The 12778-nt window shown below is 49.7% G+C and overlaps 1 protein-coding gene across 1 annotated transcript in view; it reads right to left on the reverse strand.

The window, feature by feature from the left end:
• LOC137308559 (disintegrin and metalloproteinase domain-containing protein 12-like) overlaps window positions 1-12778 on the reverse strand; it is a 402109-nt gene that overhangs the window by 62779 nt on the left and 326552 nt on the right. The window contains exon 14 of the mRNA XM_067977213.1: window positions 3930-4122. Within this exon, the coding sequence (XP_067833314.1) occupies window positions 3930-4122 (193 nt within the window). The remainder of the gene's footprint in view (window positions 1-3929; window positions 4123-12778) is intronic.

Genomic DNA, 12778 nt, shown 5'->3' on the forward strand with positions numbered 1-12778 from the left:
TCCCACTCCTCCTGAGTCAGTGATTTACACACTGGGCAGTCCCACTCCTCCTGAGTCAATGGATTACACACCGGGCAGTCCCACTCCTCCTGAGTCAATGGATTACACACCGGGCAGTCCCACTCCCCCTGAGGCAGGAGGATTATGCACTGGAGCGTGGACCTGAGCGGCAGTAGCAAAGGCGGGAGCCATGACTAGAGCGGGAGACGAGGCACCAGTCACAGCACAGAGAGAGCGGAGGCGGGAGGAGCCATAAATAGAGCGGGAGAGGAGGCACCAGTCACAGCACAGAGAGAGCGGAGGCGGGAGGAGCCATAAATAGAGCGGGAGAGGAGGCACCAGTCACAGCACAGAGAGAGCGGAGACGGGAGGAGCCATAAATAGAGCGGGAGAGGAGGCACCAGTCACAGCACAGAGAGAGCGGAGACGGGAGGAGCCATAAATAGAGCGGGAGAGGAGGCACCAGTCACAGCACAGAGAGAGCGGAGACGGGAGGAGCCATAAATAGAGCGGGAGAGGAGGCACCAGTCACAGCACAGAGAGAGCGGAGACGGGAGGAGCCATAAATAGAGCGGGAGAGGAGGCACCAGTCACAGAACAGAGAGAGCGGAGGTGGGAGGAGCCATAAATAGAGCGGGAGAGGAGGCACCAGTCACAGCGCAGGGAGAGCGGAGACGGGAGGAGCCATAAATAGAGCGGGAGAGGAGGCACTAGTCAGCGCAGAGAGAGCGGAGACGGGAGGAGCCATAAATAGAGCGGGAGACGAGGCGCCAGTCACAGCACAGAGAGAGCGGAGACGGGAGGAGCCATAAATAGAGCGGGAGAGGAGGCACCAGTCACAGCGCGGGGAGAGCGGAGACGGGAGGAGCCATAAATAGAGCGGGAGAGGAGGCACCAGTCACAGCACAGAGAGAGCGGAGGCGGGAGGAGCCATAAATAAAGCGGGAGAGGAGGCACCAGTCACAGCACAGAGAGAGCGGAGACGGGAGGAGCCATAAATAGAGCGGGAGAGGAGGCACCAGTCACAGAACAGAGAGAGCGGAGGCGGGAGGAGCCATTAATAGAGCGGGAGAGGAGGCACCAGTCACAGAACAGAGAGAGCGGAGGCGGGAGGAGCCATTAATAGAGCGGGAGAGGAGGCACCAGTCACAGCGCAGGGAGAGCGGAGACGGGAGGAGCCATTAATAGAGCGGGAGAGGAGGCACCAGTCACAGCGCGGGGAGAGCGGAGACGGGAGGAGCCATTAATAGAGCGGGAGAGGAGGCACCAGTCACAGCGCGGGGAGAGCGGAGGCGGGAGGAGCCATTAATAGAGCGGGAGAGGAGGCACCAGTCACAGCACAGAGAGAGCGGAGGCGGGAGGAGCCATTAATAGAGCGGGAGAGGAGGCACCAGTCACAGCACAGAGAGAGCGGAGGCGGGAGGAGCCATTAATAGAGCGGGAGAGGAGGCACCAGTCACAGCACAGAGAGAGCGGAGGTGGGAGGAGCCATAAATAGAGCGGGAGAGGAGGCACCAGTCACAGCACAGAGAGAGCGGAGGTGGGAGGAGCCATAAATAGAGCGGGAGAGGAGGCACCAGTCACAGCACAGAGAGAGCGGAGGTGGGAGGAGCCATTAATAGAGCGGGAGAGGAGGCACCAGTCACAGCACAGAGAGAGCGGAGGTGGGAGGAGCCATAAATAGAGCGGGAGAGGAGGCACCAGTCACAGCACAGAGAGAGCGGAGGTGGGAGGAGCCATAAATAGAGCGGGAGAGGAGGCACCAGTCACAGCACAGAGAGAGCGGAGGTGGGAGGAGCCATTAATAGAGCGGGAGAGGAGGCACCAGTCACAGCACAGAGAGAGCGGAGGTGGGAGGAGCCATTAATAGAGCGGGAGAGGAGGCACCAGTCACAGCACAGAGAGAGCGGAGGTGGGAGGAGCCATTAATAGAGCGGGAGAGGAGGCACCAGTCACAGCACAGAGAGAGCGGAGGTGGGAGGAGCCATAAATAGAGCGGGAGACGAGGCACCAGTCACAGCACAGAGAGAGCGGAGGTGGGAGGAGCCATAAATAGAGCGGGAGAGGAGGCACCAGTCACAGCACAGAGAGAGCGGAGGCGGGAGGAGCCATAAATAGAGCGGGAGAGGAGGCACCAGTCACAGCACAGAGAGAGCGGAGGTGGGAGGAGCCATAAATAGAGCGGGAGACGAGGCACCAGTCACAGCACAGAGAGAGCGGAGGTGGGACGAGCCATAAATAGAGCGGGAGACGAGGCACCAGTCACAGCACAGAGAGAGCGGAGGTGGGACGAGCCATAAATAGAGCGGGAGAGGAGGCACCAGTCACAGCACAGAGAGAGCGGAGGTGGGAGGAGCCATAAATAGAGCGGGAGAGGAGGCACCAGTCACAGCACAGAGAGAGCGGAGGCGGGAGGAGCCATAAATAGAGCGGGAGAGGAGGCACCAGTCACAGAACAGAGAGAGCGGAGGCGGGAGGAGCCATAAATAGAGCGGGAGAGGAGGCACCAGTCACAGCACAGAGAGAGCGGAGGTGGGAGGAGCCATAAATAGAGCGGGAGAGGAGGCACCAGTCACAGCACAGAGAGAGCGGAGGCGGGAGGAGCCATAAATAGAGCGGGAGAGGAGGCACCAGTCACAGCACAGAGAGAGCGGAGGTGGGAGGAGCCATAAATAGAGCGGGAGAGGAGGCACCAGTCACAGCACAGAGAGAGCGGAGGTGGGAGGAGCCATAAATAGAGCGGGAGAGGAGGCACCAGTCACAGCACAGAGAGAGCGGAGGTGGGAGGAGCCATAAATAGAGCGGGAGAGGAGGCACCAGTCACAGCACAGAGAGAGCGGAGGTGGGACGAGCCATAAACAACAACAAAAATAAGTCAATGAGTGACGTCACAGGAGAGCAGGTAGGTGATTGTTTGGTGATTATTACCTTTAGTTTGTTCTTTAAACTAGAGCAGTGGTTTAAACCAAGAGCTGTGAAACTATAACTTGCTATTATTTATTCAATTAATAAAGTAATTACACACTGCACAGTCCCAATTTTCCGATGTCGGTGGATTACACACTGGACAGTCCCATTCCCCTGCGTCAATGGATTACACACCGGACAGTCCAATTCCTCCTGAGTCAATGGATTACACACTGGACAGTCCAATTCCTCCTGAGTCAATGGATTACACACCGGACAGTCCAATTCCTCCTGAGTCAATGGATTACACACTGGACAGTCCCACTCCTCCTGAGTCAGGGGATTACACACTGGACAGTCCCACTCCTCCTGAGTCAGGGGATTACACACTGGACAGTCCCACTCCTCCTGAGTCAGGGGATTACACACTGGACAGTCCCACTCCTCCTGAGTCAGGGGATTACACACTGGACAGTCCCACTCCTCCTGAGTCAGGGGATTACACACTGGACAGTCCCACTCCTCCTGAGTCAGGGGATTACACACTGGACAGTCCCACTCCTCCTGAGTCAGGGGATTACACACTGGACAGTCCCACTCCTCCTGAGTCAGGGGATTACACACTGGACAGTCCCACTCCTCCTGAGTCAGGGGATTACACACTGGACAGTCCCACTCCTCCTGAGTCAGGGGATTATACACTGGACAGTCCCACTCCTCCTGAGTCAGGGGATTACAAACTGGACAGTCCCACTCCTCCCAAATGAGAGGGAGAGGGGAAATTAATGGCAATGAGGGTGAGAGAGTAGGTGGTAGAATTTGGATGTGGTAGTGTGGGGAAAGGAAGTGAGGTTGGGAGCAGTGTGAAGGAGAATATACATCTTTAACTGTGGAATAGGGAGAGAGAGTGCCAACGTGAACTCTGGAAGGGAAGGAACAGTATAAGCTTGAACGGGGAAAGTGGAAGAGTACAAATTCCAACAGAGTTAATATTACTTTTATTGTGATTGTGAATCGATTACCTTGTTGTCTGCACACTTGGTTCCTTCTCGAATTAGGTCTGCACTGTTTGCATCACCATGAAGAACAAATGTCCCTCGACATTCATACCTCACACCCTGAAAAACGATGGAGTTGGTCACAACGTTCAAATTTCCTCCTCGGATAGGTTTCGCATTTCCACCCTTACACTGGAGTTTTCCACACTTTATATTCCTGTAAGGGAAACACAAACAACTTAGACCTTCTACATTCATGATTCAGTGGGGTCACTATCGCTGTAAGGACTGTCAGTCTGAATGTGTGGGAGTATTATCCCTGTGTCTGTTTGCATGTCTGAACATCTGTCTGCTTCACTGTGTCAATGTCTGGGCTTATGTGTTTCTATATTTCACAAGGTATGGGAGGCCATTCAGCCCAGCTAGCTCATCCGTCCATACAACCAATGGTGCCACCTGGCAACCGGCTGGCTCTTGAATGATTCAAGAGTTTCTGCTTCCACGACTTTTCTCGGTGCCCAATCGCGGTATTCAGCACCCTTCTTTGTGAGGAAATACATTCTGACATTAGTCCTGAACTTGTCCTTTATCAGTTTGTTCCTGAATTGCAGTCAATGTTTAATTTGAAATGGTGCTCAAGATTGACCCTTTCAACAACAACAACAACTTGCATTTATTTAGCGTGTTTAACGTAGCAAAACATCCCAAGGAGTTTCACAGGAGCGATTATCAAACAAAATTTGACACAGAGCCACATAAGGAGGTATTAGGACAGTTGACAAAAAACTTGGCCAAAGAAGTAGGTTTTAAGGAGCGTCTTAAAGGAGGAGAGAGAGGTGGAGAGGTTTAGGGAGGGAATTCCAAAGCTTAGGGCCTAGGCAGTTGAAGGCACGACAACCAATGGTGGAGCGATTAAGATCGGGGATGTGCAAGAGGCCAGAACTGGAGGAGCGCAGAGATCTCGAAGGGTTGTAGGTCTGGACGAGGTTACAGAGATAGGAAGGGGTGAGGTCATGAAGGGATTTGAAAACAAGGATGAGAATTTTAAAATCGAGGCATTGCTGGATCGGTAGCCAATGTAGGTCAGCGAGCACAGGGATGATGGACAAACGGGATTTGATGTGAGTTAGGATATGGGCAGTGGAGTTTTGGATGAGCTCAAGTTTACGGAGGGTGCAAGATAGGAGGCCGGTCAGGAGAGCATTGGAATAGTTGAGTCTAGAGGTAATAAAGGCATGGATAATGGTTTAGCAACAGCTGAGCTGAGGCAGTAGCGGAGGCAGGCAATGTTACGAAGTAGGCGGTCTTGATGATGGAGCGGATATCGTAGTATCATAGCAGGTACAGCACAGGAGGAGGCTATTCAGCCCATTGTGCCGGTACCGGCTCTTTGAAAGAGCTATCCAATTAGTCCCATTCTCCTGCTCATTCCCCATAGTCCTGTAATTTTTTTCCCTTCAAGTATTTATCCAATTCCCTTTTGAAAGTTACTATGGAATCTGCGTCCACCACCCTTTCAGGCAGTGCATTCCAGATCATTACTACTCGCTGCATAAAAAATTGTTTCCTCATGTCGCCTCTGCCTCTTTTGCCGATCACCTTAAATCTGTGTCCACTGGTTAGCGACCCTTCTGCCACTGGGAACAGTTTCTTCTTGTTTACTCTGTCAAAACCGTTCATGATTTTGAACACCTCCATCAAATCTCCCCTTAACCTTCTCTGTTCTAATGAGAACAACTGCAGCTTCTCCAGTCTTTCCAGGTAACGGAAGTCCCTCATCCCTGGTACCAACCTAGTAAATCTCTTCTGCACCCTCTCTAAGCCCTTGATATCCTTGCTAAAATGTGGTGCTCAGAATTGAACACAATACTCCAGCTGTGGCCTAATGAGTGTTTTATAAAGGTTTAGCATAACTTCCTTACTTTTGTACTCAATACCTCTTATTAGTAAAGCCCAGGATCCCATTTGCTTTTTTAACAGCCTTCTCAACTTGTCCCATCACCTTCAAAGATTTGTGTACATATATCCCCGGGTCTCTCTGTTCCTGCACTCCCTTCAAAGTTGTACCATTTAGTTTTAATTGCATCTTCTCATTCTTCCTACCAAAATGTATCACTTCACACTTCTCGGTGTTAAATTTCATCAGCCATGTGTCTGCCCATTTCACCAGTCTGTCTGTGCCCTCCTGAAGTCTGTTACTATCCTCCACATTGTTTACTACATTTCCGAGATGCGTGTCATCTGCACACTTTGAAATTATACCCTCTATACCCAAGTCCAGGTCATTAATATATATCAAAAAGAGCAGTGGTCCTAATACTGACCGCTGTGGATCACCACTGTATACTTCCCTCCAGTCTGAAAAACAACCACAACTCTCTGCTTTCTGTCCCTTAGCCAATTTTGTATCCACGCTGCCACTGTCCCTTGAATCAAATGGGCTTCAATTTTGCTAACAAGTCTATTTTGTGGTACTTTACCAAATGCCTTTTGAAAGTCCATATACACATCAACCGTACTACCCTCATCAACCCTCTCCGTTACTTCATCAAAGAACTCAATCAAGTTATACAAACACGATTTTCCTTTAACAAATCCGTGCTGACTTTCATTTATTAGCCTATGCTTTTCCAAGTGCCAATTAATTTTGTCCTGAATTATTGTCTCGAAAAGTCTCCCCACCACCGACGTTAGGCTGACTGGCCTGTAATTGCCGGGTTTATCCCTCTTCCATTTTTTGAACAGGGGTATAACATTTGCAATCCTCCAGTCCTCCGGCACCATCACCATATCTAAGGAGGATTGGAAGATTGTGGCCAGAGCCTCCACAATTTCCACCTTTACTTCCCTCAGTAACCTAGAATGCATCCCATCTGGACCGGGTGACATTTCTACTTTCAGTACTGCCAATCTTTTAAGTACCTCCTCTTTATCTATTTTTATCCTATCCAATTTTACTACTACCTCCTCCTTTAGCGCTACAATGGCAGCATCCTCTTTAGTGAAGACCAATGCAAAGTATTCATTTAATACCTCAGCCATGCCCTCTGCCTCCACAACAAGATCTTCTTTTTTGCCTTAATCAGTCCCACCCTTCCTTTGACTACCCTTTTACTATTTAGATATTTACAAAAGACTTTTGGTTTCTCTTTTATGTTAGTTGCGAATCTATTTTCATACTCTTTCTTTGCCCCTCATTTCTTTTTTTAGATCTCCTCTGTACTTTCTGTACTCAGCTTGGGTTTCTATTGTATTATCAACCTTACATTTGTCATAAGCCTACTTTTTCTGTTTCATTTTAATTTCTATATCATTGGTCATCCAGGGAGCTCTAGCTTTGGATTCCCTTCCTTTCCCCTCATGGGAGTGTGTCTACTCTGTACCCAAACCATTTCCTCCTTGAAGATCTCCTATTGTTTTGCCTACCAAATACGGTCGGAAGCTCATCACAGAGCCAAATAGGACACCAAGGTTACGAACGGTCTGGTTCAGCCTCAGACAGTGGCCAGGGAACGTGATGGAGTCGGTGGCGAGGGAATGGAGTTTGTCGCGGGGACCGAAGACAGTGGCTTCGGTCTTCCCAATATTTAGTTGGAGGAAATTTCTGCTCATCTAGTACTGGTTGTCGGACAAGCAGTGTGACAAATCAGAGACAGCGGAGAGGTCGAGAGAGGTGTTGGTGAGGTAGCTGGGAGTTTGGATGATGTCGCCAAGGGGTAGCATGTAGATGAGAAATAAGAGGACGCCGAAGGTAGATCCTCGTGGGATTCCCAGAGTTAACAACGCGGGAGCGGGCAGAGAACACATTGCAGGTGATTCTCTGGCAACGACTGGATAGATAAGCATGGAAACAGACGAGGGCAGTCCCATCCTGCTGGTCGATGCAGGAGAAGCGATCGAGGAGGATGGTGTGGTCAACCATGTCAAAGGCTGCAGACAGGTTGAGAAGGTTGAGGAGGAATAGTTTATCATGGTAACAGGCACAGTCATATAGGATGTCATTTGTGACTTTGATTCGGGCAGTTTCAGTGCTGTGGTAGAGGGAGAAACCTGATTTGAGGGATTCAAACATGGGGTTGTGGGAAAGATGGGCACGCATTTGGGAAGCGACAACATGTTCAAGGACTTTGGAGAGGAAAGGGAGGTTGGAGATGGGGCGGTAGTTTGCAAGGACAGAAGAGTCAAGGGTGGGCTTTTTGATGAGGGGGTGATAATGGCAGATTTGAAAGGGAGGGGGAACAGTACCAGAGGAGAGGGTAACATTAACAATATCAGCTAACATGTGTAAACAACCTTACAACACCAGGTTATAGTCCAACAATTTTATTTGAAAATCACAAGCTTTCGGAGGCTTCCTCCTTCGTCAGGTGAATGTCAGGAAATCCTTGAACGTTTCACATTTATATTCAGAGAACAATACCTGGTGATAGTCCAACTGCCCGTTGTCAAGGCAATCAAAGTGTTCAGACAGAGAGGTGTTACCTACAGGACCACCGAATATACATACGGCCAGAACACAAAACAGAGAGAGGGAGAAACATCTTTGATTGCCTTGACAACGGGCAGTTGGAAAGATTATCTGTAATCACCAGGTATTGTTCTCTGAATATAAATGCGAAACGTTCAAGGATTTCCTGACATTCACCTGACGAAGGAGGAAGCCTCCGAAAGCTTGTGATTTTCAAATAAAATTGTTGGACTATAACCTGGTGTTGTAAGGGTGTTTACATTTGTCAACCCCAGTCCATCACCGGCATCTCCACATCATAGCTAACATGTGGGCCAGGAAGGGAAGTTGAGTGGTCAGCAGTTTGGTGGGAATAGGGTCAAGGGAGCAGGAGGTGAGTCTCACCAGAGAAAGATGCAAGTTCAGGGCTAGGACAGGAGGAACCGTACAGGAAAACACTGGTGGGAGTAGATTACAGGCCCCCTAACATTAGTTATAGTATTAGACAGAGTATTAATCAGGAAATTAGATGAGCATGTAACAAGGATAATACAATAATCATGGGGGACTTTAACCTTCATATAGACTGGGCACACCAAATTGGAGTCATACCTAGCACAAAGGAAGATGGTAGTGGTCGTTGGAGGCCAATCATCTCAGCCCCAGGGCATTGCTGCAGGAGTTCCTCAAGGCAGTGTCCTAGGCCCAACCATCTTCAGCTGCTTCATCAATGACCTTCCCTCCATCATAAGGTCAGAAATGGGGATGTGCGCTGATGATTGCACAGTGTTCAGTTCCATTCGCAACCCCTCAGATAATGAAGCAGTCCGAGCCCGCATGCAGCAAGACCGGGACAACATCCAGGCTTGGGCTGATAAGTGGCAAGTAACATTCGCGCCAGACAAGTGCCAAGCAATGACCATCTCCAACAAGAGAGAGTCTAACCACCTCCCCTTGACATTCAACAGCATTACCATCGCCGAATCCCCCACCATCAAGATCCTGGGGGTCACCATTGACTAGAAACTTAACTAGACCAGCCATATAAATACTGTGGCTATAAGAGCAGGTCAGAGGCTGGGTATTCTGCAGCGAGTGACTCACCTCCTGACTCCCCAAAGCCTTTCCACCATCTACAAGGCACAAGTCAGGAGTGTGATGGAATACCCTCCACTTGCCTGGATGAGTGCAGCTCCAACAACATTCAAGAAACTCGACACCATCCAGGATAAAGCAGCCTGCTTGATTGGCACCCCATCCACCTCCCTAAATGTTCACTCCCTTCACCACCGGCGCACTGTGGCTGCAGTGTGTACCACCCACAGGATGCACTGCAGCAACTTGCCAAGGCTTCTTCGACAGCACCTCCCAAACCCGCGACCTCTACCATCTAGAAGGACAAGGGCAGCAGGCTCATGCGCACAACACCACCTGCTCGTTCCCCTCCAAGTCACACACCATCCCGACTTGGAAATATATCGCCGTTCCTTCATCATCGCTGGGTCAAAATCCTGGAACTCCCTTCCTAACAGCACTGTGGGAGAACCTTCACCACACGGACTGCAGAGGTTTAAAAGAGGTAGCTGAATGAGATATTGGATGCATTGGTTTTGATCTTCCAGAATTCTCTAGAATCTAGAATGGTTCTCATGGATTGCAACGTAGCAAATGTAACCCCACTATTCAAGAAAGGAGGTAGAGAGAAAGCAGGGAACTATAGGCCTTGCAAAGGGATATAGACAGATTAAATGAGTGGGCAAGAAGGTGGCAGATGGAGTATATGTGGGGAAATGTGAAGTTATTCACTTTGGTTGGAAGAATAGAAAAACAGAATATTTTTTAAATGGTGAGAAGCTATTAAATGTTGGTGTTCAGAGAGATTTGGGTGTGCTCATACAAGAAACACAAAAAGTTAGTATGCAGGTACAGCAGGCAACAAGGAAGGCAAATGGCATGTTGGCCTTTATTGCAAGGGGGTTGGAGTGCACGAATAAGGAAGTCTTACTACAGTTATACAGGGCTTTGATGAGACCACACCTGGAGTACTGCGTACAGTTTTGGTCTCCTTACCTAAGGAAGGATATACTTGCTTGGAGGCGGTATAACGAAGGTTCACTAGATTGTTGGGATGACAGGGTTGTCCTATGAAGAGAGGTTGAGTAGAATGGGCCTACAATCTCTGGAGTTTAGAAGAATGAAAGGTGATCTCATTGAAACATATCAGATTCTGAGGGGGCTTGATAGGGTAGATGCTGAGAGATCGTTTTCCCTGGCTAGTGAGTCTAGAAATAGGTAGCATGGTCACAGGATAAGGGATCAGCTATTCAAGATTCAGATGAGGAGGAATTTTTTTCATGCAGAGGGTTGTGAATCTTTGGAATTCTCTACCCCATAGGGCTGTTGATGCTGATTTGTTGAATATATTCAAAGCTAAGTTGGATGGATTTTTGGACTTTAGGGGAATCAAGGATCGGGCAGGAAAGTGGAGTTGAGGTCAAAGATTAGCCATAATCTGATTGAATTTCGGAGCAGGTTCGAGGGCCGTATGCCTACTCCTGCTCCTCTTTCTTATGTTCTTCGGCCAGTTTTCTTTTTTATTCGTTTATGGGATGTGGGCATTGCTGGCAAGGCCAGCATTTATTGCCCATCCCTAATTGTCCTTGAGAAGGTGGTGGTGAGCCGCCTTCTTGAACCGCTGCAGTCCGTGTGGTGAAGGTTCTCCCACAGTGCTGTTGGGATGGGAGTTCCAGGATTTTGACCCAGCGACGATGAAGGAACGGTGATATATTTCCAAGTCGGGATGGTGTGTGACTTGGAGGGGAATGTGCAGGTGGTGTTGTTCCCATGTGCCTGCTGCCCTTGTCCTTCTAGGTGGTGGAGGTCGTGGGTTTGGGAGGTGCTGTCGAAGAAGCCTTGGCGAGTTGCTGCAGTGCATCCTGTGGATGGTACACACTGCAGCCACGGTGCACCGGTGGTGAATGGAGTAAATGTTTAGGGTGGTGGATGGGGTTCCAATCAAGCGGGCTGCTTTGTCCTGGATGGTGTCGAGCTTCTTGAGTGTTGTTGGAGCTGCACTCATCCAGGCAAGTGGAGAGTATTCCATCACACTTCTGACTTGTGCCTTGCAGATGGTGGAAAGGCTTTGGGGAGTCAGGAGGTGAGTCACTCGCCATAGAATACCCAAGCTCTGATCTGCTCTTGTAGCCACAGTATTTATATGGCTGGTCCAGTTAAGTTTCTGGTCAGTGGTGACCCCCAGGATGTTGATAGTGGGGGATTCGGCGATGGTGATGCTGTTGAATGTCAAGGGGAGGTGGTTAGACTCTTTTGTTGTAGATGGTCATTGCCTGGCACTTGTCTGGCGCGAATGTTACTTGCCACATATCAGCCCAAGCCTGGATGTTGTCCAGATTGTGCTGCATGCGGGCTCGGACTGCTTCATTATCTGAGGCGTTGTGAATGGAACTGAACACTGAGCAATCATCAGCGCACATCCCCATTTCTGATCTTATGATGGAGGGAATGTCATTGATGAAGCAGCTGAAGATGGTTGGGACAAGGACACTGCCCTGAGGAACTCCTGCAGCAATGTCCTGGGGCTGAGATGATTGGCCTCCAACAACCACTACCATCTTCCTTTGTGCTAGGTCTGACTCCAGCCACTGGAGAGTTGACTTGAATTTTACTTGGGTTCCTTGGTGCCACACTCGGTCAAATGCTGCCTTGATGTCAAGGGCAGTCATTCTCACCTCACCTCTGGAATTCAGCTCTTTTGTCCATGTTTGGACCAAGGCTGTAATGAGGTCTGGAGCCGAGTGGTCCTGGCGGAACCCAAACTGAGCATCGGTGAGTAGGTTATTGGTGAGTCGGTGCCGCTTGATAGCACTGTCGACGACACCTTCCATCACTTTGCTGATGATTGAGAGTAGGCTGATGGGGCGGTAATTGGCCGGATTGGATTTGTCCTGCTTTTTGTGGACAAGACATACCTGGGCAATTTTCCACATTGTCGGGTAGATGCCAGTGTTGTAGCTGTACTGGAACAGCTTGGCTAGAGGCGGGGCTAATTCTGGAGCGCAAGACTTCAGCACTACAGCTGGGATGTTGTCGGGGCCCATAGCCTTTGTTGTATCCAGTGCACTCAGCCGTTTCTTGATATCACGTGGAGTGAATCGAATTGGCTGAAGACTGGCTTCCGTGATGGTGGGGATATCGGGAGGAGGCCGAGATGGATCATCCACTCGGAACTTCTGGCTAAATGATGGTTGCAAATGCTTCAGCCTCGTTTTTTGCACTCATGTGCTGGGCTCTGCCATCATTGAGGATGGGGATGTTTACAGAGACTCCTCCTCCCGTTAGTTGTTTAATTGTCCACCACCATTCACGACAGGATGTGGCAGGACTGAAGAGCTTTGATCTGATCCGT

The sequence above is a fragment of the Heptranchias perlo genome, chromosome 1, assembly GCF_035084215.1.
Source record: "Heptranchias perlo isolate sHepPer1 chromosome 1, sHepPer1.hap1, whole genome shotgun sequence".
Lineage (NCBI taxonomy): Eukaryota > Metazoa > Chordata > Chondrichthyes > Hexanchiformes > Hexanchidae > Heptranchias > Heptranchias perlo.